This window comes from Eriocheir sinensis, chromosome 56 (assembly GCF_024679095.1).
Source record: "Eriocheir sinensis breed Jianghai 21 chromosome 56, ASM2467909v1, whole genome shotgun sequence".
Classification (NCBI taxonomy): domain Eukaryota; kingdom Metazoa; phylum Arthropoda; class Malacostraca; order Decapoda; family Varunidae; genus Eriocheir; species Eriocheir sinensis.
The window spans coordinates 10788218-10813120 of NC_066564.1; the positions used below are offsets into that span (position 1 = coordinate 10788218).

The 24903-nt window shown below is 41.2% G+C and overlaps 1 protein-coding gene across 3 annotated transcripts in view; it reads left to right on the forward strand.

Moving 5' to 3' along the window:
• The window catches only part of LOC126984303 (DNA repair protein RAD50-like), a 175944-nt gene that overhangs the window by 19308 nt on the left and 131733 nt on the right, over nucleotides 1–24903 (forward strand). For all 3 annotated transcript variants that reach the window (XM_050837928.1, XM_050837929.1, XM_050837927.1), the window contains exons 6-10: nucleotides 5121–5333; nucleotides 5697–5851; nucleotides 13957–14128; nucleotides 20640–20796; nucleotides 21265–21469. In XM_050837928.1, coding sequence (XP_050693885.1) covers nucleotides 5121–5333; nucleotides 5697–5851; nucleotides 13957–14128; nucleotides 20640–20796; nucleotides 21265–21469 — 902 coding nt within the window. The remainder of the gene's footprint in view (nucleotides 1–5120; nucleotides 5334–5696; nucleotides 5852–13956; nucleotides 14129–20639; nucleotides 20797–21264; nucleotides 21470–24903) is intronic.

Here is a 24903-nt window from a genome sequence, read left to right on the forward strand (position 1 = left end):
AAGTGTCCTTGAGTAAAGCAGTGAAAATGGTGGCCGGGCTGGTGTTGTGAGAAATACATCCCCGTAAACATACTGATGATGCACAGCTTCTGATATAATAAGCATATTATTCCCACCATCACTCGTAGGTTATGACAGACAACTGGGCAAGACACAATTCACGTGGTTCTGGTGACACGCGGCATGCAGCTGTTTGTTGTATGGGTGTGGTTGTGTGGTTTGTAAACAATGCAAATGGCGGCCAGGCTGGCATTGCGCGAAATAACTCCTCGTACAAGACTCATGATGTACAGTTTCTGATATCATATTTACCCCATTATTCTCACTAATATTAATAATTAATAATGAACACATGGATATTTTTTTCAAATATGATTTTTTATGTAGCTTGTACTGCTCCTAGCCATACAATCGTAAGCCAGCTGTGACATCAAGATCATACAAATGGCGCCCGACGGAAAAACGGGATAACAGCAAGGCATGGGCGATCCTCCACCGATTTAATTTTTGTAGTAGTTATTAGATCGCCCTGTATTCTACGGCAACATATTATAAGACAGCTATGGACTATGATGGATTATGAACAATAATAAAGGTAAGTTTGCCGTTGTTTTTGGATAAGACGAAAAACAGACCCTTAAAAATATCCCAAAGAAGAAGAAAAAATCATTAAAAATTTGTACATTCGGCATATAACGCGCAGGGCTAAACTTTCAGACATTTTTTATGTGAAAAAGGTGCGCGCTATACGCCAAAAAATACGGTATTTATTTTTCGACAGAAACCTACCTCTTGTTTGATTTACATTGTTTTTGATTTACGCGACCTCTACAAGGACGCAATACTCGTGTAAATCGAGAGTTACCTGTATAAGTCCTGTTTAATTTTAGTATGCCATAGCAGGGATACATTTTCTGGGACATGGATGGTTTGAGAGAAAACAATATGGGTAACAAAATTATACGATAACGAAGAAGAAATTCTACTGTGAGAACTTCTGCAGTCTTTCGCAGAAACATCTTTATCTCATACACACACACACACACACACACACTAATACATGATGATTATGTTGAGTTTATGGTTTAAAACTTGTTATAATCAGTAGCGACATGTGAAATTTGGCCCACGCGGGGTGCTGTTTTGGCCCAGCTGGAGTGAAGGGGTTAACCTCTGTATCTCAAAAACTATTCATCACAGCTAAAAAACAAAACACAAAAAAAACCATTGGAAAGAGGAGGGCAAGATCAATAAGATTCGGTTATGTAATCCTCTCCTGTGAACGTACAGGCACGTTCAGGGGGTGTTGCCTGTGAAGACGTACATTTATGCATGTGCAACGGTCAGCCATATTGAGGCAACTACTGAGTAGATCTCTTGATGGTGTGCTGGCAGGGTAATATTGCCAATTGCAAAATTTGCAACTATTTGGTCAAAAAATCTGTCAGGTGATAGGTGAAGCTATGCAAAAATGCCACTATATTGGACAACAACATCCACCAGTTACTCGTCTGTAGATTTTCCGTGCTAGGCTGATATGATTTTCCACCAAATTTAGTGGAAACACTCCCATTCACGGGAAATTTGATTGTGACTGGCGCTTGCAGTGAGGATTTAGCACCACTGGCAAGTTACGCGTCCTCGCTGCGAGCATTTAGCAACGAAAGGGTTAAAGGTTCCAGTCTTGTCCATTTAAACCTTCACAGGGCATATAAAAACATGTGGTGGACTTAGAACCTTAGGCAAAGTCCAAGTAATACTTTTAGATAGTTGTACTAATGAAATCTGCTCAGTTTAGAATTTTGATTTTTGGAGGTATTTCACATACAAGGGGGTGGGGTGAGCATCCCCTTAACCAAACAAGGGGCCAGAGGGTCTTCACATGGCAGCTCTTGAGAGTGGGCTGTTCACCAACTTCTCTCCCCATCCATATGTTACTTGGTGTGCTCTTCATTAAAAGTGAGTGCTTTTTAAGTAAAATCTATATTTCCAGTAGTAACAGCAACAATTTTTTTACAACACGTGGCATTTTGAGCAAGTGAGTTAGATGTGCACACACTGTCACAGCCAGTTATGATCTGCCTCTCAGGCTGCTGGGTCAAAACTGCAAGCAAAACTTGTACACTCCTGATATAGACTCAGGTGATTATGATATTTTGAGCATAACACATAAGTGTATTTACCTCCATCAAAAACTTTCAGTTGAGTTTGCACCAACTACATAATTCTCTGCTGACTTCACCCTCTCGCGCACGATGACGTGTTTCGCGTCATCAAAGGTAAAAGGTCCTGGCGCACGATGACGTGAAACGCGTCTTAAAAGTTAAAAAATTGATTAAAAATTAAGTTTTCGTGTCTTTTGTTGGGATAAGTTTCTTAATGGTAACATATGGCAACCTTTCTAAGGAGCGTAAATGAGGATCGTGGAGCGATTTTTAGTTGTTAGCCTACCCTGATGGGAGAAGAAAAAATAAAGTTTTCTTGGTGTAACTCAGGAACTAATAGGCGTATGAAGATTTTTAGGATACCATAAGAATCCTCACTAAATTCCGCTTCGAAACATATATTCGGCTAAAAAAGTTGGCCAACAAAATTTCGAGATAGCAAGCGGGGAAGAGTTGGTACTTAGGATTTATTGTCTACAATACTCTATATGGAGACTTGAAACGAGTTTCTATTGTTTATATATATTTTTTCCCTCTATTTTTATTTGCGCATGTTCTAGTATAAGTCTTTATGAAGCCATTGATACCAAATTTATTGGGGTACGATATATCTGTGATGGTAAAATACGTACGGGAATATAGAGTTTCGCGGCGGCAAAAAAAGGCTGGTCGGGCCTGAGAGATGCATGGTGAGTGGAAGAGAAACTTACTGGAAACTTACTGTGCGCGAGAGGGTTAATTTCATTCATCCACTACCCTATTCATGAATGAATTCTTGCATTTTACCTTTTTCAATGTAAATTCTACCAAGCTATGACCATTGCTGCATGCAAGGTTCAGTCAATCAATGGGGCATGCGCCAGGGAGCTCATCGCCTCACCCACTCTACGACGCCAAGTCTGGGGTTCCTTCTGGGCAAGTCCCCATGCTGGCCCCTTTCTCATCCCGAGTACCTCCTGTCAAAATCTATCAACTTACTCAAGTCATGAACTCTTTGGGTGTCCCCTTGGCCTCCTCCACTCAGGATTGTCCCTTACAGAGACAACCCGATGAGCAGGATCGGCTTCTGGGTAGCATGCCACATGCCCATATAGCCAGAGTTGGTGTTGATGGACTATTCAGGTAATGTATACCGAATCAGTCTCATGGAGTAGCCACCAGTTTGACACAAAGTCGTTCCAGCTATATTCCATGATTCCATGATCCTTGACACTTATTACCAAAATCTTCAATTTGCCTCTCCAAGTCACTATTTAGTGTCCATGTCTCACAGCCATAGAGTAAGACAGGGAGCACAAGGGACCTTAAGATCAGGATCTTTGTCCTTCTACACAAGTATCTACAACACCATATACTTGTACTGAGTGAGTCCATAGCACTGTGGGCCAGGCCAGTCTGCCGTAGGACTTCCTGGCGAGACCCACCATTGTTTTGAACTACGCTACCAAGGTATGCAAAATTATCTGAGATCTCAATGTCCTCGCCACACGCATGGACAGACTATACCGTTTCATCTAGCAAACCTCCAAACACCTGTACCTAGGTCCTGTCTCAGGAGACCTGAACTTCCAGGGGCTTTGCCTCCTTGTGCAGTGCCTCAAGAGCCATCACCAAAACCTCTGCAAGGATTCTGCAAGGATCATCGGCAAAAACAAAGTCAGTGACCCTGGTATTGCCAATAGATGCTCCACTATGACTCTGGTCCACAACTCTGCCTAGTACCCCATCAATACATGTGTTGAAAAGCGATGGGGCAAGGACACAGCCCTGCCTCTCTCCCGCATTCACTGGAAAGAAGCTAGACAAGCCCCCTACACTTTGCAGCACTTTTCCACATTATACAGGTCAGTCAGCAAACCAATAGTCCTTACAGGAATCCCTCAGAGTTGCCACCCCCCCTCCCATCCCCTCCTCTGCAGTAATGTGGTAGGCAAATTAAACTCAGTCACACCACACCTACTACCACACCCCATCACACCACTTCACACATGACACCCAGCCACACCACACTACATATCATACCCAGCTATGCCATACCACACTCAGCCACATCACACCTCACATCACATTCAGCTACAGCACTATCTATATCACACCCAGCCACACCACACTACACCATACCCAGTCACGCCATACATATTACAAGCCACACTACTCCCAATGGTTGGAGGAAAACAGCCAGTGTGACACCGCCTTTAAAGGCAGTGCATGTGACACCGACGGTAGGTTGGTGTGACTCGTACGTGTCAAAGCAGCGCGAAACTCGGGGCGATAATGTGTGAGAGTCAGGGAGGTAAGAATTTAGGATTAAACGCGAAACTCGAGGATTGTGAAACTCGGATAGCGCAAAACACAGGAGGGTTCTGTAGAATTCATTTATCAGTATGATGTATAACTACGGTCTTATGTAAAATTTAATCATGTTAAATATATAAACTCATAAAAACAAGAATTTTGTTTGTTTTTGCAGAGTGGTTCTTTTTTTTTGGGGGTCAAGTTTTACAATGACAATCCTGCCCATATATACCTCACTGGGAGTGGATTAAGTCTGTTTTGGAAGGTACCTACCTTGTCATTTTTTTAATTTTTTTACCTGCTGTATATAAAAGGTTAGGCAAAGTCAGGTGCATATGTTATTGGTGTGCATGGCTGCCTTGCTCATCTCCATTTCATCAGCCTTTTGAGACTATAGAGGGAAGAACCCATTACTCTGGGACACTGTCCATGTGAAGTCTCGGATTGCCACAGTTTACCCTCCCCAGGTACTTATTTATTGGCCAGCCCAAAAAGGAGGTTAAACAGCTGGGTGAGCTGCACGCTGACTGCCTGGGCCAGCCAGGCCCCCGGATTTGTAGTTATGTACTCTGACCACTGCACCACAGAGATGCTGTATGTGATGAATAACATTGTTGTTCTTATAATTTTTATAAAGTGTTTTATTTTATTTTTCATCAGAGGTAAGTGTTATGAAATCCCACCTGGATGAACTTCAGCAAAAAAAGCAAGAGGTAAATGACAAACAAACTGGTTTGGAGAAAGAAAAGGAGCAGAAGAGGGTCCTCAGTGATGAAAAGCAGCAGATTGAGCTTGAGTTGTCACCTGCCCAGCAGCAAATGAATGATATAATGAAGGTGGAGAAAGATTTGGATCACATCAAAGGAGAGTTGAGTATGTGATATGTAGTTTTGATAGTACTGTTTGAAATACTAATTTTCAAAATGTGATAACATCTCAAAATTTAGTGAAATATTGAACTGTTTTATATTTTCTGATTTTATCATTTGATGAAATAATAATTTGATATGAAAATTTTAGTTATTGTTCATTGCCATTAGTCCACTGCATGATATTGGCCTTTTTCAGTGTTTTCCATCTCTCTTTGATGTTGATGTACTTCATTCTGGTTCTTTCTTGACCATGACTTCCAGGAGGAGAGTTGTCATTGTGAGATGGGGGCCTAAGTTACTGTGATAGTGAATGTTGTTTTGTATTGATGACCATGATATCATTCCATAATTTCTTTTCCACTAGCTGGGAAAAACCACCAGCTGAATTCCCTCAGAGAAGTTCAAGCAGAACTGAGAGCAGAACTAACTGAACAGTTTAGTTGTTCTGACTTGGAGCTTTTTGCAATGATTGAAGACTTTCAGAAGAACTTAGAGAGAGCTGAAAGGGAACAAAGAGAGGTGAGCTTTCATCTACATAACATTAAGTTGGTGAAAATTCCACCATCCATGTAGATATTTATTTTGTGTTGCAGTAGATCTGTACTGTAATGGTAGCATTGTGCCAACAGAGATCTATACTTTGTATCTTTTACAAGTATGGTTGAAGGCAAATGTGTAATCACTTAGGTTGGCATTGCTCATGCAGATGAAAGTGATGTGTGAGTATGCTACAGGTGGTGTTTTAACTGGTTTGCATTTTTTAACTTGAAATCTGTAATAATAATCTTTCCCTGGATACATCTGTTTACTGCTCAAACCATTTTCAAAAAATGCTTAAGTTTTTGAGAGGTGACAGTGTTGGTGGTAGCAAGTGTTCTAAGTGCTAATTGGTTCACGGATAGAGAAAGTCATATCCGCCAGGGTTACTTTATTGGACAAAAATCACAAAGGTCATTACGACAAGGACAACACGTAGGATAGGTGTTTGTTTGTGTATGTGTTTGTGTAGGTTAACATTTAAGTGTGGGTGTATGTGTAGAACAATGTGTACGAATGGACGACAAGAGGACATGGACGGACAGTAGAAGATAAACAAGTAACGAGATAAACAATTAGACGCACAAGAAACAGCGAGACAGGAGCACGAACGAAAACATTGACACAAAGTAAAAATGAACAGAGTCTATGCTGCAACGCCCCATTTTCTTATTGTCACTGAGGGGAAGGAACACGGAATTTGAGCGGTGACTGCTACAACAGTACATACATGTATAATTATTGCCTGACATTCATGGGGCTCCAAAGCAGAAACTCGTGATTTTGTGAAATTCATTAATGATCAAAGTCCCCTTCATTGGGCCTACAGTTATGTGACCCTCAATATCTTCCTCAGGTGTCAGTGTATCTTGTATTATAATTCTTAAGTCTTTTTCTTCATTCATTGTGTTAATGACTGGCCCTCCCACCCTATACAATCCACATGGTCTATTTCTTTTTTTCCATTGTGACTTTTTTTGTTAAAATCCATTTCCCGTTTTTACTCCATTCATGTGTCTCATTTAAGTTTTCTTTTAGTATATTGCAATCATCCCCATTTCTTATTTTTCTAAGCAGTTTGGCATCATTTGCAAACATACTCATGTAACTCATTACTTTATTTTGGCATATCATTTCATCATCATCATTTCATCGACGCCTGCTCCTAGGAGCTCCCACCAGGGGATGGCCACGGCAGAAGAACTTCCAACTTTCTCTATCCAGACACTCCCTCCTTGCCTGCTCAAAGTTTCTTAAGGATCTCTCCCCCCTCTCCCTAACGTACTCCTGCACCCTATCCCTCCATTTCACTGGAGGTCGTCCTCTAGCATTCCCTCCCTCTATCTCACTCACATCTTACTCTCCTCCATTCGCTCCATGTGGCCAAACCACTTTAAAGTCTGTCGCTTCACTTCTTCCACCACTCCACACTTCCCTTCACCCCTGTGACACATTCCAAAAAGCTCGTACACACTTTCATTACTCATTCCATCCATTCTACTCACACCACAAGCATTCCTCAAATAACTCATTTCCACTGCCTGCACTCTAGACCTCTGACTTTCATTCCAGGCCCATGTTTCACTTGTATATGTGAGGGTTGGTACTATTATTGTATTTCTCAAATCCCTCTTTACCTCCATGCTCACACTTCTGCCATTCATGATTCGTCCCAAAGACCCTACCACCCTTCTTCCTTGCAATGCCCTTTCTCTTATCTCTCCCTCCATACCACCATGCTTACACATCACTGATCCAAGGTACTTAAACTCATTGACCTCCTCCATTTCTTCACCATTCAAAATTATTTTGCATTCTTTTTCACATTCAATTTCCACTCTATATGGGCATACAAAATCTACAACCTCACTTCTACTTTGCTCACAAACCATCACTTTACTTTTGTTGATATTTACTTTCAGCTTTCTCCTATTACAGACACTATCAAAAACACTGACCAAATTTTGTAGGTCACTTTCATTTTCTGCAATGAGCACTGTGTCATCAGCAAACAGTATTGAATTCAGCACCCACTTCCTTCCCTCATCGAACAGTCTTACTCCAACTTCTCCAACTTTGCCCCTAATTTCTCTAATGACACCATCCATATAAATATTGAATAACCATGGTGACATGACGCACCCTTGTCTTAAGCCCACTTTTATCTCAAAATGTTCACTTGTTTCTCCAGTAATTTTGACACATGCAGATGCATCCTCATAGAAAGACTTTATTGCACTAAGCAGTTTTCCTCCCACGCCATAAATCTTTAAAACATCCCACAATGCAATCCAATCAACTCTGTCATAAGCTTTTTTCAAATTCATGAAGGCAGCGTATAGTTTCTTTCCTTTTGTTATTATTTTTTATACTACCATCCTGAAGGCAAATATCTGATCCACACATCCCCTTCCCTTCCTGAAGCCTCCTTGTTCTTCACTGATTTTCTCTTCTGTAAGTCTTTGGACCCTCTCTATTATGACTTTTCCACATATTGGAATCGTGCCAAATCTATTCTCTGACTTACCAAAACTTCTTTTATAAATATAAAATGTCAACACCTTGCTTCTTCTAACTCTTCCCGTGACTTCTGGCATCTAGCCAAATATATCTCCTCCAATTTCACTTCTTCCTCTTTTCCTCCTCTCCTTAACCCTGACGGCAGCACTGCCGTCTCATCTGTCTCTAAGGCTGAACTCTTCGCTCAAACTTTCTGTAAGAACTCCACCATAGATGATTCTGGGCATATTCATCCTACTCATCCCCCCTCTGACTCCTTTATGCCTTTTATTAAGATTCTTCCTAATGATGTTTTCTATGCCCTCTCTGGCCTCAACTCTCAGAAGGCTTATGGACCTGATGGAGTGCCTCCTATTGTCCTTAAAAACTGTGCTTCTGTGCTGACACCCTGCCCGGACAAACTCTTTCGTCTCTGCCTATCAACATCTATCTTTCCTTCCTGCTGGAAGTATGCCTTTGTACAGCCTGTGCCTAAGAAGGGTGACCGTTCCAATCCCTCAAACTACCGCCCTATAGCTTTACTTTCCTGTCTATCTAAAGCTTTTGAGTCAATCCTTAACCGGAAGATTCAAAATCAACTTTCCACTTCTAACCTTCTATTTCATCGCCAGTATGGGTTCCATAAGAGGCGTTCTAATGGCGATCTTCTTCCTCTCTTAACTGACTCTTGGTCATCTTCTCTTAGCCGTTTCGGTGAACCTTTCTCTGTTGCGCTAGACATACCGAAAGCCTTCGATAGAGTTGTTGCTTTCAAAACTGTCCTCTTTCGGATTCTATCACTCTCTCTGTTCCTTTATATCCAGTTTCCTTTCCGGCCATTCTATCTCTGCGGTGGTAGACGGTCACTGCTCATCCCCTAAATCTATCAACAGTGGCGTTCCACAGGGCTCTGTCCTATCACCCACTCTCTTCCTGTTATTCATCAATGACCTTTCCATAACAAACTGTCCTGTCCACTCATATGCCGATGACTCCACTCTGCATTATTCAACTTCTTTCAATAGAAGACCCTCTCAACAAGAAGTACACAACTCCAGACTGGAGGCTGCAGAACGCTTAACCTCAGACCTTGCTATCATTTCCGATTGGGGCAGAAGGAACCTTGTGTCCTTCAATGCCGCAAAAACTCAATTTTTCCACCTACCGACTCGACACAATCTTCCAAACACCTATCCTCTATTCTTCGACAACACTCAGCTGTCACCTTCAACACTAAACATCCTCGGTCTATCCTTAACTAAAAATCTCAACTGGAAACTTCATATCTCCTCTCTCGCTAAATCAGCTTCCTCGAGGCTGGGCGTTCTGTATCGTCTCCGCCAGTTCTTCTCCCCCACGCAGTTGCTATCCATATACAGGGGCCTTGTCCGCCCTCGTATGGAGTATGCATCTCACGTGTGGGGGGGCTCCACCCACACAGCTCTTCTGGACAGAGTGGAGGCTAAGGCTCTTCGTCTCATCAGCTCTCCTCCTCCTACTGATAGTCTTCTACCTCTTAAATTCCGCCGCGATGTTGCCTCTTTCTATCTTCTATCGATATTTCCACGCTGAGTGCTCTTCTGAATTTGCTAACTGCATGCCTCCCCCCCTCCCGCGGCCCCGCTGCACACGACTTTCTACTCATGCTCATCCCTATACTGTCCAAACCCCTTATGCAAGAGTTAACCCGCATCTTCACTCTTTCATCCCTCATGCTGGTAAACTCTGGAACAATCTTCCTTCATCTGTATTTCCTCCTGCCAATGACTTGAACTCTTTCAAGAGGAGGGTATCAGGACACCTCTCCTCCCAAGTTTGACCTTGCTTTTGGCCACCTCTTCTGATTCTTATATGGGAGCAGCGATTAGCAGGCTTTTTTTTATTTTATTTTATCTATTTATTTATTTTTTGTGCCCTTGAGCTGCCTCCTTTGTTGTAAAAAAAAAAAAAAAAAAAAAAAAAAAAAAAAAAAATCCGGGTATACTCAGGAGACTTATACCTCTATAGCTCTATAGCATATCATTTATGTATATTAAAAACATTATTGCCACTAACACTGATCCCTGTGGCACTCCTTTTGTGACCTTTCTCCAATCCAATTTTTTATCTTTCAACAAGGTTCTTATTTCTCTGTTGGCTATGCAATTTTTCATCTATTTCAATTTCCTCCTTAATCCTCTAAGTTCTAGTTTCCACAGCAATATTTTATGTGGAACTTTATCAAATGCCTCTTTTAGGTCCAAAAATATGCAGTCTACCCATCCATTTCTCTCCTGTACTATGTCTGTTATTCTTGAATAAATACATATTAAATTTGTGACACAAGATTTACCATGTCTAAATCCAAGTTGACTTTCGTTTCTTATCTTCTCTCTTTTTAGATGGTTCATGCACTGTCTTTTAATTACCATCTCACACAGTTTGCACATTAGAATTGTTATGTTATGGAAACAGGTCTATAGTTGCTTATTTTCTCTCTTATATAGTGGAACCACATGTCCCCTCTTGCATTGCACTGGGACTTCTGTCTTAATGGAGCAACTAATAATGTCATGAATTGGTTCTAGTAACTGTTCACTGCACTCTTTCAGTACTTGGCCTGATATTTCATCTGGACCCATTGCCTTCTTACCATCTAGTGATTTCAATAGCCCCAGTATTTCTTCTTTATCCACTTTATGTTTTCCATTCTGTTGACGATTCTCTCCTTATCTCTCTCTTCAAATTCTGTCTCTTGGGTAAACACTTTCTGAGAGGTTTTGTTTAATATTTCACAGGATTCCTTTGCAACCTCATAGACTTTGTCACCCACTTTGATTGTATTCACAGATTCTTTATTCCTTAATTTCATGTATGTCTATAAAAAAAGTTTTGGGTCCTCCTTACATTTTTCTATTATATTCTTTTCATACTTTTTTTCCTCTCCTCACTTTGGTGTAATCATTTCTTATAGGTTTCCCTATTTGTGGCATTCCTTCGCCTTTTGAAGTTTCTCCATGGTTTCTTTTTCTTTGCCTCCAGACATATTGTACTAAACCACTTTTTTTTCCCTCTTTTCTTAATCACATAGAAAAGTACCCACTTTCTTACATCTTCATTTTAAATTTCAAGGAAGTAGCCATATTTTTGTTGTACTTTTCTCAACTTTTTTATTTCTGACCAATGTATAGTACCAAAAACAGCTTGCAAATCATTATACCTAACTGTATTGCAATATCTTCTGTTCTCTCTATGGTTCTCTAATCCAATCTCTTGACATTCTTCATCTATTTCTATTTGTAATACTTCATGGTCACTTTTTCCCGGTGTGCTCTCATGGTGTACCTCACTTAATAAGTCTATCCCTTTGGTAAAAATTGTCCGATCTTGCTGGTTCATCCTCTCCTCTAAATCTCGTCTCTTCCCTTGCGCACTGTGTCATGAGGTTTTCTGTGGCCAATTTTAATACTTTAGCTCCCCATGTATTTTCTTCACCTTCCACTTCAAACTTTTCCCATTTGACATTTTTACAGTTAAAGTATTTTGTTAGAACTACATTTTGCTATTTCTAATGTTATCCTCTAACTGTTAGAATTACATTTTGCTATTTCTAATGTTATCCTCTAACTGTTAGAATTACATTTTGCTATTTCTAATGTTATCCTCTAATGCTTTACTTATACCTTTTAACCCTTTCGTTGCTAAATACTCGCAGCGAGGACTAGTGTAACTTGCCGGTGGTGCTAAATCCTCGCTGCGAGCGCCAGTCGCATTCAAATTTCCTACATATGAGAGTGTTCCAACACTATTTCTCACCCCTCAGCATTGCCAATTCAGTGGGTTTTCCACTAAATTTTGTGGAAAATCATATTAGCCTACCGCAGAAAAGCGTGGAAAATCTACGGACGAGTAACTGGTGGATGTTGTTGTTCAATATAGCGGCATGTTTGCATACCTTCACCCATCACCTGACTGATTTTTTGACCAAATAGTTGTAAGTTTTGCAATTGGCAATACTACCCTGGCAGCACCCCATCAAGAGATCTACTCAGTAGTTGCCTCAATATGGCTGACCATTGTGCACAGACAAATGTATGTCATCACAAGTAACGCCCCCTTAACGTGCCTGTACGTTCACAGGAGAGGCTTCCATAACCGAATCTTATAGATCTTGGCCTCCTCTCTCCAATGGTGGTTTTGTTTTTTTGAGATACAGTGGTTAAAAGAGACCCCCTTCCCCCGCTGGGCTGCCTTAGTGTGCCCGGGGGGATAGTCTCATTGCGAGCGATTAGCAATGAAAGGGTTAACAGGTTGTTATAAATTTATTTTACTTGTTAACCCGGTAGCAGCGGGGATCACGTTTCTTAATGGTCCCTCCAAGCGAGAAAAATGAGAAAAAATCACCCCTCACACAAACCATTTCATAATATATATCAAAGTATTTGTGATCTGTTTATGTATCATCTATTTTTGGGGGTTTATATCATGGCACAAATTTGGCCCATCGCTGCTACACGGTAAAGCCACAAATTTGGCCCATCGCTGCTACACGGTAAAGCCACAAATTTGGCCCATCGCTGCTACACGGTAAAGCCACAAATTTGGCCCGTCGCTGCTACCGGGTTAAGCATGCTGTGTGGGGGGCACATATGTCACTATTACTGTCAATTTTTCACTGCATTTCAACTGTAGTAGAACACTTAAAATGTCTATTTTGTTTGGTCCTATTCTCACTTTTATCACCTTTTAAATCTGGAGAGAACGGAATAGATAGAAAAATATAGTTTTCCTCCATTTTCTCAAGAACTACTGGTCGTCTGAAAATCCCAATGATAGCGTTGGAATCCTCATAACAATCCCCTTTCATTGGCATATAAATCATAAAAAGGTGATTCAGGAAGTTTCGAGCTACGAGGTGGTGAACGTAAGCATTTCTTATTTATCTTTAATCAATGTTTTTTTCGGAGTTGGTAAACTTTGGTATTTATTTGCATTTCTTGATATTTTTTCTTTTCATAAAGCAGAATAATCTCTTCCAAAACCAACGATATATAATAATGCCAGGAGAAAAGAATACTTGTGGGTGAAATCGCTAACATGATAAAAATTTTTGCTGCACAGTCAGGCCATTCTGTGAGGCCCCATAGAGAGCCCCAGATGGGTGTCGCAGCGGAAAGAGAAGCTTATTAATCTTTTGTTGCGTGAAAGGGTTAACCTAAGCTTTTTTGTTTCCTTCTCTTCTCTGTTGTTGTGTCTTTTTACTTGCTCTCCTCTTCCTGATCCATCACTTTCTCGGTCTGTCTTTATGCACGCTCCCTAAAATAACTTTCTTTTCCTGACTTCTTTCTTTATTTCTGTGCTTTGTTTCATTCACAGTTTCTCTTATCCTAACTTTTTCCTCAATGCTCATATTTTTTTCTGTGTATTTCTTTTTATTTTTCTATACCATTTAAGATTCCACTCCATTGTATAACCAGAGAGACCTGTTCTTAATTTCTTTCAAGACCAACTCCTGACACAAAATAAATTTTTTAACATTCATTTAATTTTCTGTTTGATCATGTGGTATTTGGGATCCTTCTGTACATTTCTTTTAAAATCTGTTTCAGCTTACATCTAAGGCTCAAGAGGTGGACAGGGAGATGAATGAGATGCAGGAGGAGGCAGCAAGAACACAGAGGAAGCAGGGAGAGCTTGAGGCCACTCACACAAACCATCAGAAAGATATCACTTGGAGAAACACTAAGATGGCTGAACTTGTCCAGGAGTTTTCATTTACTGGTAAGTATTGATGACAACAGGAGCCGCCATGTGCAGGCAGACTCTTGTAATCTTGTATCTAAGTGTTTTTAGGCCAGCCCTTCCAAACAAAGATATTTACCGTAAAAGTCTAATAATCTGGCCTCCAATAGTTCAGAAATCTCAATGGTTTGGAATATTCAGCCAAGGGCCCTTTTCATCATTTTTTGGTAGCATTGAGGCAAATTTGGTAAAAAAAATCAAAAGGTGCTGAAAAATAGATGAAAGTGGTGCATTGAACCATGTAATTCTGCACACACACCGACACTCCCCGTCAGTCAAAGAAAAGAAAACAAAAGACAGAAACAAACAGAAAGAAGCGATGAAAATGTTGAATAAACACAGTAGTATTTGTAGGGGCACTGGAAGGTACATAGTGCACATCATGCTTGGCTTTGTTTACCAGCGCCGCTGCCCTCAATGCCTCTCCACCACCGCTTTGCCCTTGCCACCTCCATGCAAGTTATTTTAACCCTTTCCCTGCGAAACGCTTGCAGTGAGTAGTAGCGCATTTGCTGGTGGTGCTAAAAGCTCGCTGCAAGCTCCAGCTGCACTCAAATCTCCTGCGTATGTGTGTTCCAACAATATTTTTCACACATAGGATTGCCAATCTAGGCCCAAACTAGGTGGTCTGTCCTAAATCTAAGTGACATTTGTTATGCTAGAGATAGCGGTCAAGATTATTCTTAAACGATGCAATCGAGTTACACTGTACCACTGATGGTGGTAATCTGTTCCAATCTCGAACGACAGCATTAGTGAAGAAGAATTTTGTGCAATTTGAATGAACTTGTCTGCATTTGAGTTTAGCGCCATTATTTCTCGTTTGCGTCGAATCATCCATCACAAACAGTTTGGTCGGATCCATGTTGGTAAAACCGTTAAGTATTTTAAAGCACTCATTCAGTGAGGCGTCATTTTCAAGAGAAAACAGGTTTAGATGTGACAGCCTTTCCTCGTAGAGTTTGTTTCGTAATGAAGGAATCATCTTGGTTGCTCTACGCTGAACACCTTCTAATTTAGCAATGTCTTTCGCATGGTGGGGAGACCAAAACTGCACGGCATACTCCAAATGAGGTCTGACGAAACTATTATACAAAGGTAGTATAACATCTTTATTCTTGAATGAAAAATTTCTCTTAATCAAACCCATCATCCTGTTTGCTTTTTTAACGGACTCGTTGCACTGCTGGGAAAACTTGAGGTTAGACACGACTGTGACGCCAAGATCTTTGACCGAGTGAATGCTTTTAACTTCAACACCGCACATTTCATAGGCCTTTATATTTCTAGATCCAACCTGCAGAATCTGGCACCTGTTTATATTAAAAAGCATTTCCCATTTTACTGACCAATCTGATATTTTACGCAAATCTTCTTGTAGGCTCCGCCTGTCACATTCTGTAAGTACCACATTGCCGATTTTCGTGTCGTCCGCAAATTTACTAATGAAATTATTGAGACCAAGGTCAATGTCGTTGATGTAAATGACGAAGAGAACGGGTCCCAGGACAGAGGCTTGGGGGGCACCACTAGTGACTGGCATCCACTCAGAGGTCACTCCATTAATTACAACTCTTTGCTTTCTATTGCTTAGCCAGTGCTTGATCCATTCGTGAAGCTTACCCCCGATGCCTATTTCCTTGATTTTATGAAGCAACTTGTAATGTAGGACTTTATCAAATGCCTTCTGGAAGTCCAAATAAATAATATCAAGTGATTTAGAAACATCATAGATTGCAAAAAGCTCGTTATAGAACGTTAATAGATTCGACAAACAAGATCTGTTGTTACGGAAACCATGTTGCGAGTCCAGGATTAGCGAATTACATTCTAGGTAGTTAACTACTTTATCTCAAATTATTGTCTCATGAAGTTAAGCTGACTGGCCTGTAAATATCCAGTAATTTTCTGTTGCCTTTTTTTAAAATGGGTGTTACGTTAGCCATTTTCCAATCACTAGGAACGATACCATGGTGCAAAGACATGTTAAACAGCATTATTATAGGTCTGAGTATCTCTTGATATTTCTTTAAGTAATTTTGGATATATTTTATCAGGTCCTGGACTTTTGTTAGTTTTAAGTGACTGCAGTGCTTTGAGAACCTAATCTGTACTGATTTCAAAGTCAGGGAGGGAATGACTGGGATTTTCAGTAGTGTTAGGAACAGCAGCAGTATCGGTAGAATTACTATTAAAAACCGAGGTGGAATAAGAATTCAAAGTGTCCGCTATGCGTTGGCTGTCTGTCACGATATTTCCCGAATTATCTGTTAATGGGCCAATCCCACTTCGAATCTCTTTTTTGTTGTTTATATATCTAAAAAAACTTTTAGGATCTGACTTGCAATTTACCGCAATGTTTACTTCGTGCCTCCGTTTCGCCTGCTTGATTAAACTTTTGACTTGTCGTCTGGCTTCGTATTACCGTGTACTATTTTCGGTAGAGTTATCAGTTTTTTGCCTATATAACAAGTTCCTCTTTTGGAGAGCAAGTTTGATTTCATTATTATACCACGGAGGGTTTTTAACTTTTCAGCGCTTTTCACAAGATTGCACGGATTTATTTTGTTTAGTTAGTAATCGAGCTTTAAATTCTTGGCAAGATTCTTCGATGTCGATGTTGGATAGTAATTGAAAGTTCGTTAATGACAGTCTTATTCTTTCAAAATCAGCTCTTTTAAAATTTGGAACCAATACCTTATTCTCTGCAATCCTTGTTTGAGCTCTTATGTTGAGACGTACCAGTGTATGATCGCATGATCCGAGGTGTTCGCCAACGCTGACATTGTCAACTAAGTTCTCTTGGGTTACTAATACAAGATCAAGAATATTATTATCGTGCGTTGGTTCGCTAACCATTTGGCTAAGGCAGTTATTTTCAATGAAGTCTAACATCCTGTGCGATTCCCCCTCAGATCCCGTGAGTGTCTGCCAGTCTATATGTGCTAAATTAAAATTGCCCAAAATCAATGCATCACTGTTTCGGAGAGTTCTTTGCAAAACGTCATACAGTACCCTCTCGAGTTTCACGCTTGCTTCATTCCGAAGGTATGGCGCTAAACTCGAGGATCGTGGAACTCGAGGTATTGAAATACATGAAAAAGTGCTTATTGGTTCCGGCCTGTGGAAAAAAATAACTTTTTTTCTTGACTTGACTCCCTTGTTATCACAATTTTTTTGACTTTACTCTCTTGTTATCTCAAAATACGTGCCTTGTTAATAGGCAGAAAATGAGAAGTGAGAACAGGTTGTTTTGAAACCGCAGTTAAAGGCAGCTGCCTTACAATTGGCTGGCAGTTCTGAATACACGCTTGTGATCCACGTGGTGTCGTCTGCTAATGTAAGGGCGGTTGCTCGCGGTCACCCGTGGGACAGTTGGACAAACCTATAGCTTCTGGTAGTTTTCTGTGTGTTATGGTTTAATCTGCTAACTCTTTCTGTTATATATCATCAAATCACTAACATCATGATTGACTTTTCATGCCTATTGAACGTCAACTGACGCCGCAATCGCAAAATAGCTCGCAGAGGTTCAACTTGCTTACTGCTTCCATATTTCCCTCACCGCTCTCAAAGACCACAAGCGGACTAAAAAGAACAAATTCAGGCAAATTAACACTTTTAATGCTGATATTTCTCGCAACACCGGCCAGTGTATAGTGGTCCTTCTTCTTCTTCTTTTGACCTGTAATGCTTTGTGTTGCTTCTTAGGTCCTCCTTCTCCACACTTTTATACTTCACAACATGCACTTAGGGCCGCTTTCACAGTCATTTTGTTTGTATTGATCACTGCCAATGGCGGCGATCGCCGCTCTAGTATTTCCACGTGAAACTGGCCGATGGGTAGTGATGTGATGTGATGGTGTCGGAGGTATTGCCTTTACAACGGCACCTCGTGGCGGCTGCGGGGTTAGCCTTGCCCTGCACCTTACCGCACGCTCTCAACGCCTGTCGCTTTCTCTGCAGCCGCCACTACCCCATAGGCCAATTTCACGTGGAAAACTATAGTGTCGATCGCTGCCATTGGTAACGATCAAAACAAACAGTGATTGTGAAAGCGGCCCTTATATACTTCACAGTGCGCACTCATACACTTCACCCTGAACTTAGGTGTTTTCTGTTCTTCTCTTTCCCTGATTTTGCTTTTCTATGCCCTTCTGCTATTTTTCACTATTACTTTTCACCGTCGCTGCCATGCATTTCAGGTCAAAAGAAAAAGAAAAGGAAAACAACACCGGGAGATCTACAATTTTCATAGACTCGAGAAAAAAGTTTTTTGGACTGTGGTTCCCCATCACGGGGTGTTCTCTTATCTTGTTAATCAAGTAGTAAGCAAAGCAGCTCTACCAGTCCATTTTACGAGTCTCTTGGTGGGCCATCTTCCACTGCTCCTCACTCCTCAGCCACTACTGTTGTCTGTTTGTTTACATGCAGCCGTTCGGTACCCACATACCCATGGTCGTACTCACAACCGTATTCCATTCATACGGACAACCAACAATTAACTTGCTCCTGGTTGGGCATACGGGCAACCGCGGTTGCCCATAGCCCCAGTGGTTGGACACCGCCTTTTAAGGTAGCACGCATGATGCCGACGGTAAGTAGATGTGACCCGAACATGTCAAAGCAACGTGAAACTCGTGGTGGTAATGCACGAAAGTCGTGATGGTAAGAATTTAAGACTAAGCGCTAAACTCGAGGATCGCGAAACTCGGATAGCGCAAAACTTGAGAGGGTACTGTACATTATTTCATCATCCTCGCTGGATTGGCCTGGAGGCCTATAAGTGACGGATATGTTGATTTTTAATTGATCGGTATTTGTACTCACGCTCAAGTGTTCTTCAGTACTGTCCTCTGGTGTTTTATCAACGGGCCGTAAGCTACTTTTGACGTAACGAGCCACTCCTTCACCTCTACGATTAACTCGGTCTTTATTGAAAAATATAAAATCATCTATATTATATTCAGAAATTAAGTCATTATTAGCAGTGTCAATAAATCTCTCAGTTATGGCAATTACATCAAAGTCCTCTGTTTTAGTTAGGCACTGCAATTCATCAATCTTATTTCTTAAGCTTCAAGCGTTAAAGCTAAGAACCCTTAAATTGTCATTTGTTATAACTCGAGAAACGGAGTTGTTAGTTGTTTTACAATTTAGTGAAGTGTTGGCCGCATGACAACTATCTATATCTAAGTGGTCGGGGTGTGAACGCGTGAGTCATTTTTTGCTCTAAAGTCTCGAACAGTGCCGTGAAGCAGCCTCCAAGATCTTGCCGCTCCAACTGCAGAGAAGAGAAGAGAAGAGAGAGAGAGAGAGAGAGAGAGAGAGAGAGAGAGAGAGAGAGAGAGAGAGAGAGAGAGAGAACATTTCTCTTCCCTTTACCAAGGTGAAGTAGCTACCATGCCTCGAGCTTCCCAGAAACATGCAAGAAAATTGATATTGTTCCCTTATTAACCCTTTCATTGCTTAGCGCTCGCAACGAGACTATCCCCTCAGGTGCGCTCGAGCACCCCAGCGGGGGAAGGGGATCTCTTTTAACTGCTATATCTCAAAAACTATTCATCACAGTTACAAAACAAAAACACCATTGGAAAGAGGAGGCCAAGATCTATAAGATTCGGTTATGTAAGCCTCTCCTGTGAACGTACAGGCATGTTCAGGGGGTGTTTTTTGCTGTGAGTGCGACTGGCGCTCGCAGCAAGCTTTTAGCGCCACCAGCAAGTGACGCTAGTGTTCAGTCTCTTAACCTCTGTATCTCAAAAACTATTCATCACAGCTAAAAAATCAAAACACCATTGGAAAGAGGAGGCCAAGATCTATACGATTCAGTAATGTAAGCCTCTCCTGCGAAAGTACAAGCACGTTCAGGGGGTGTTGCCTGTGAAGACATACATTTATACGTGTGCGACGGTCAGCCGTAAGGCAACTACTGTAGATCTCTTGATGATGGGGTGCTGGCAGGGCAGTATTGTCAACTGCAAAATTTACAACTATTTGGTCAAAATATCAGTCATGTGATAGGTGGAGCTATGCAGAAATGTCGCTATATTGGTCAGCAATTAACATCCACCAGTTGCTCGTCTGTAAATTCTCTGCGCTGGGCTGACATGATTTTCCACCAAATTGAGTGAAGAACCCACTCAATTGGCAATCCTGTGTTGTGAGAATTAGTGTTGGAACACTCTCATACGCGGGAGATTTGAGTGCGGCTGGAGGTCGCAGCGAGCGTTTAGTGCCAGCAGCAAATACGCCTAACGCCCGCTGCAAGCGTTTAGCAACGAAAGGGTTAAGGAATATTTTTGGAGTTGAGAAGGTAGTCATGACTGTAATTCATCCTATTTCTGTACAATCATATGAGAATAGGTGGTTTGTTATTAAACAGTTTTGCTGTTTAACCTTTTTTTGCCACTCAATCCTGTCAAATTGCCTTGGGCTCTAACAGTTATCATTGAAACTTTTACTGTTAATGTGTTTTCCTGCGTCACAGAGTTCAAGAATGTGGTTGAGTTCCATGACCACCAGGCTGAGGCAGTGTTGTCACTCCTCATGAAGCGCGTGGAGAGAGAACGCAGCAATATACAAGCCAGGAAGGAGGAGTTTGAGCAGAGTGAGGCAGAGTTGCAGTCAGAAATCGACAACCTTCGGTAAGTGACTTTTTTTCCCCCTATGGGATGGATAGGGTACGTGCCTGATGGCTTGCTTATGAGGACCATCAGGAGTGGAGGCTGAGAGTGAGTTAAGTGATGCGTTCCCGGGCATTTTCTCCATGAGAGTTAGTTAGTCTGCACTTGGGCATCAATTTCTTATGTCATACTCACCAGTCTCCATTTGGCTATGCCTCAATCAAGGTTGACTAAAGATAGTTGAAAAGTGTTAGGAAAAATTCAACACTGAGAAGGTTTACATTGTTTATATTCATGTACTGAGTACTGAGTCAGTACTTAGTACTTTTTTTTGCACCTGTACTGTTAGTGATGGTAAAATTTTTGGCAAGTACCAGTACCAGAACTGCCAGTAGTTTTTGTGTGCTGGATGCCCACCCACATTCAATCATTTGTTAGCTAAAGCATATGGGTCAAAAGAAATTGCTAGTTATATTTTTCTTCCAACAGGACTCAAGAGGCTGCTCTACAGTACAAAATCAAGAGCAAAGGCAGCCAGCTCAGTGATGTGAACCAGAAAATCAGACAAGTGAAGCAAAAACTAATGAAGACTGAGAGTGAACTTTCCTACACCAACATAGAGACTTTAAAGGAGGAGCTGGCTAAAGTGGAGGAGAAAATCAGGGCAGAGGAGATGCAGGTTGATGCCCACAAGGTAAGAAATGACAGATGTTTTTGACAACCAATCAAAACAAAGGACTCACCTATCTAAATATGTCTGACACCATAATCCTTCCTTGAACACAAGGACTCATATTTTCCATCCTAGCATCACTCATGAGGTATACAGGTAGTCCTCAAGTTATGACGTATGTGACATCACCGCTTGGACTTCCAACCAGGTAAATAGCATTAGTAATACTTGGTCAAGCTATAAGTTGACATTTCAAATATCCTGCCATGGGTAGAGCAGCTGTTTGTTTACACAGAGTTTCCACACTTCCTAACAACCCCCCCGTACTCCACCACTGTCCTCATGTGCTGGCCCCGCCAGGTTGAGGTAAGGCAGGAGAGAAGCTTCTCCCTCAGTCACCTGTGGAACTCAAGCTGTATCAACTACTCATGCTCCAATCACTAGTCGCTACTCTACCAGTTTATAGGCCTACTCCTGACTTAACCATCATCATCTCATCGACGCCTGCTCCTAGGAGCTCCCACCAGGGGGTGGCCACGGCAGAAGAGCTTCCAACTTTCTCTGTCCAGACACTCCCTCCTTGCCTGCTCAAAGTTTCTCACAGATCTTTCCCCCCCTCTCCCTAATGTACTCTTGCACCCTATCCCTCCATTTCACTGGAGGTCATCCTCCAGCATTCCCTCCCTCTATCTCACTCACATACACCCTTCTAGTCATCTTACTCTCCTCCATTCGCTCCATGTGGCCAAACCACTTTAAAGTCTGTCGCTTCACTTCTTCCACCACTCCACACTTCTTCCCTTCACCCCTGTGACACATTCCAAAATGCTCATACACACTTTCATTACTCATTCCATCCATTCTACTCACACCACAAGCACTCCTCAAATAACTCATTTCCACTGCCTGCACTCTAGACCTCTGACTTTCATTCCAGGCCCACGTTTCACTTGCATATGTGAGGGTTGGTACTATTATTGTATTTCTCAAATCCCTCTTTACCTCCATGCTCACACTTCTGCCATTCATGATTCGTCCCAAAGACCCTACCACCCTTCTTCCTTGCAATGCCCTTTCTCTTATCTCTCCCTCCATACCACCATGCTTACACATAACTGATCCAAGGTACTTAAACTCATTGACCTCCTCCATTTCTTCACCATTCAAAATTATTTTGCATTCTAAAATTATTTTGCATTCTTTTTCACATTCAATTCCCACTCTATATGGGCATACAAAATCTACAACCTCACTTCTACTTCACTCACAAACCATCACTTTACTTCTGTTGACATTTCCTTTCAGCTTTCTCCTATTACAGACACTATCAAAAACACTGACCAAATTTTGTAGGTCACTTTCATTTTCTGCAATGAGCACTGTGTCAACAGCAAACAGTATCGAATTCAGTACCCACTTCCTTCCCTCATCGAACAGTCTTACTCCAACTTCTCCAACTTTGCCCCTAATTTCTCTAATGACACCATCCATATAAATATTGAACAACCATGGTGACTGACACACCCCTGCCTCAAGCCCACTTTTATCTCAAAATGTTCTCTTGTTTCTCCAGTAATTTTGACACATGCAGATGCATCCTCATAGAAAGACTTTATTGCACTAAGCAGTTTTCCTCCCACGCCATAAATCTTTAAAACATCCCACAATGCAATCCAATCGACTCTCTCATAAGCTTTTTCCAAATCCATGAAGGCAGCGTATAGTTTCTTTCCTTTTGCTATTATTTTTTCTACTACCATCCTGAAGGCAAATATCTGATCCACACATCCCCTTCCCTTCCTGAAGCCTCCTTGTTCTTCACTGATTTTCTCTTCTGTAAGTCTTTGCACCCTCTCTATTATGACTCTTCCATATACCTTTCCGGGTATACTCAGGAGACTTATACCTCTATAGCTCTCACATTCCTCTCTCCTGCCCTTCCCCTTGTAAATTGGGACAATGATGGCTTTTGTCCAGTCTGATGCCCCCCCCCCCCCCTCCCATGCTACTTCACATATCTTGACCATCCATTTAACAACTACATCTCCTCCACACTTCAACATTTTCGCTGAGATTCCATCAATTCCTGCTGCCTTTCCATTTTTTAATCTTTTTATTGTCTGATTTACTTCTTCATATGTTATACTTCTTTCTTTATATACTCCTCCTCTACCTCTACTCAAAACTGCTGCTGTTACAGCTGCTGGACGTCCATCCTCAAAATTCATTAATTTTGACTAAATCAGTAATATTTGTAATACTTTGTTAAGTAATGGATTGACATTTTAGATATCCTCCCTTGGGTAGAGCAGTTATTTGTTTATACAAAGTTCCTGTTTTTCCTACCCCTCTCCCCTACCCTGCCAATTTAATGTTTGTTTAAAAAAAAAAAATTCTATCTAGACTTTGTTTACACACACAGTTGGGGTAGGACTGACTGATAGGGGTAGGTTACTACCCACACTGAAATTTGTGCAAAGAATAGCAGAAGAATATATGACTACATTCTCTACATTCACTGAATCATTCCAGCAGGAAATGGCATGATATTTAAATGCAGCAATAGCCATGACCAAGGCTGCTGATGATATATATTAGAGTTGTATCGGATGTTAGATTTCAGGGATCCACGGATGCGGACGTGTATGCGGATGTCATATGTACATATTTTGCGGATGTGGATGTGGATATCAGTTTTTACCCAATTGTGGATGCGGATGTGAATATGAAATTATTACATCCTCACAGATGCGGATGCGGATGCAGATGTGTTCAGGATTTTGGTACGGTAATTCACCATTTAGTATAGAGTGAATTACCAAAATCCTTAACACATGGTAATTACACTTCCGCTGTGAAAAATTTGCTTCATCGTTAACTCTGCTCATACGCGCGCTACACCACCGGGCACACGCCACAACACGACAACACTCATGCGATAAGAAGTGCTCAGCGCTGCCTATTCATATTTTTCAGTCTAATTTTTGTATTATTACACAATCTATGATATGGTCCAATACCGATCCTTGGGGCACTCCACTATCTACAATTCTCCATTCCGATGTCATGTCCTTTACCACTGTTTTCATCTCTCTTCCCCTTAAATAACTTTCCATCCAGTTTTTCATTTTCCCTCTCAAACCTTTATTTTCCAGCTTCCATAGTAGTCTTGTATGTGGAACTTTGTCAAAAGCCTTCTTCGAGTCCAAGTACACGCAATCTACCCATCCGTTCCTATCCTGTGTTATGTCCGTCACTCTTGAGTAAAAGCTCAGTAAATTTGTTAGACATGAGCGCCCTTTTCTAAAGCCATACTGTTTTTCTGTAATTATATTATGTTCTTATAGAAATTTTGTCCATTGTTTTTCATCACTTTCTCACATATTTTAGAAACTTCACTGGTCAATGATACGGGTCTGTAGTTCAGAGGTTCTTCCTTTTTCCCGCTTTTATGT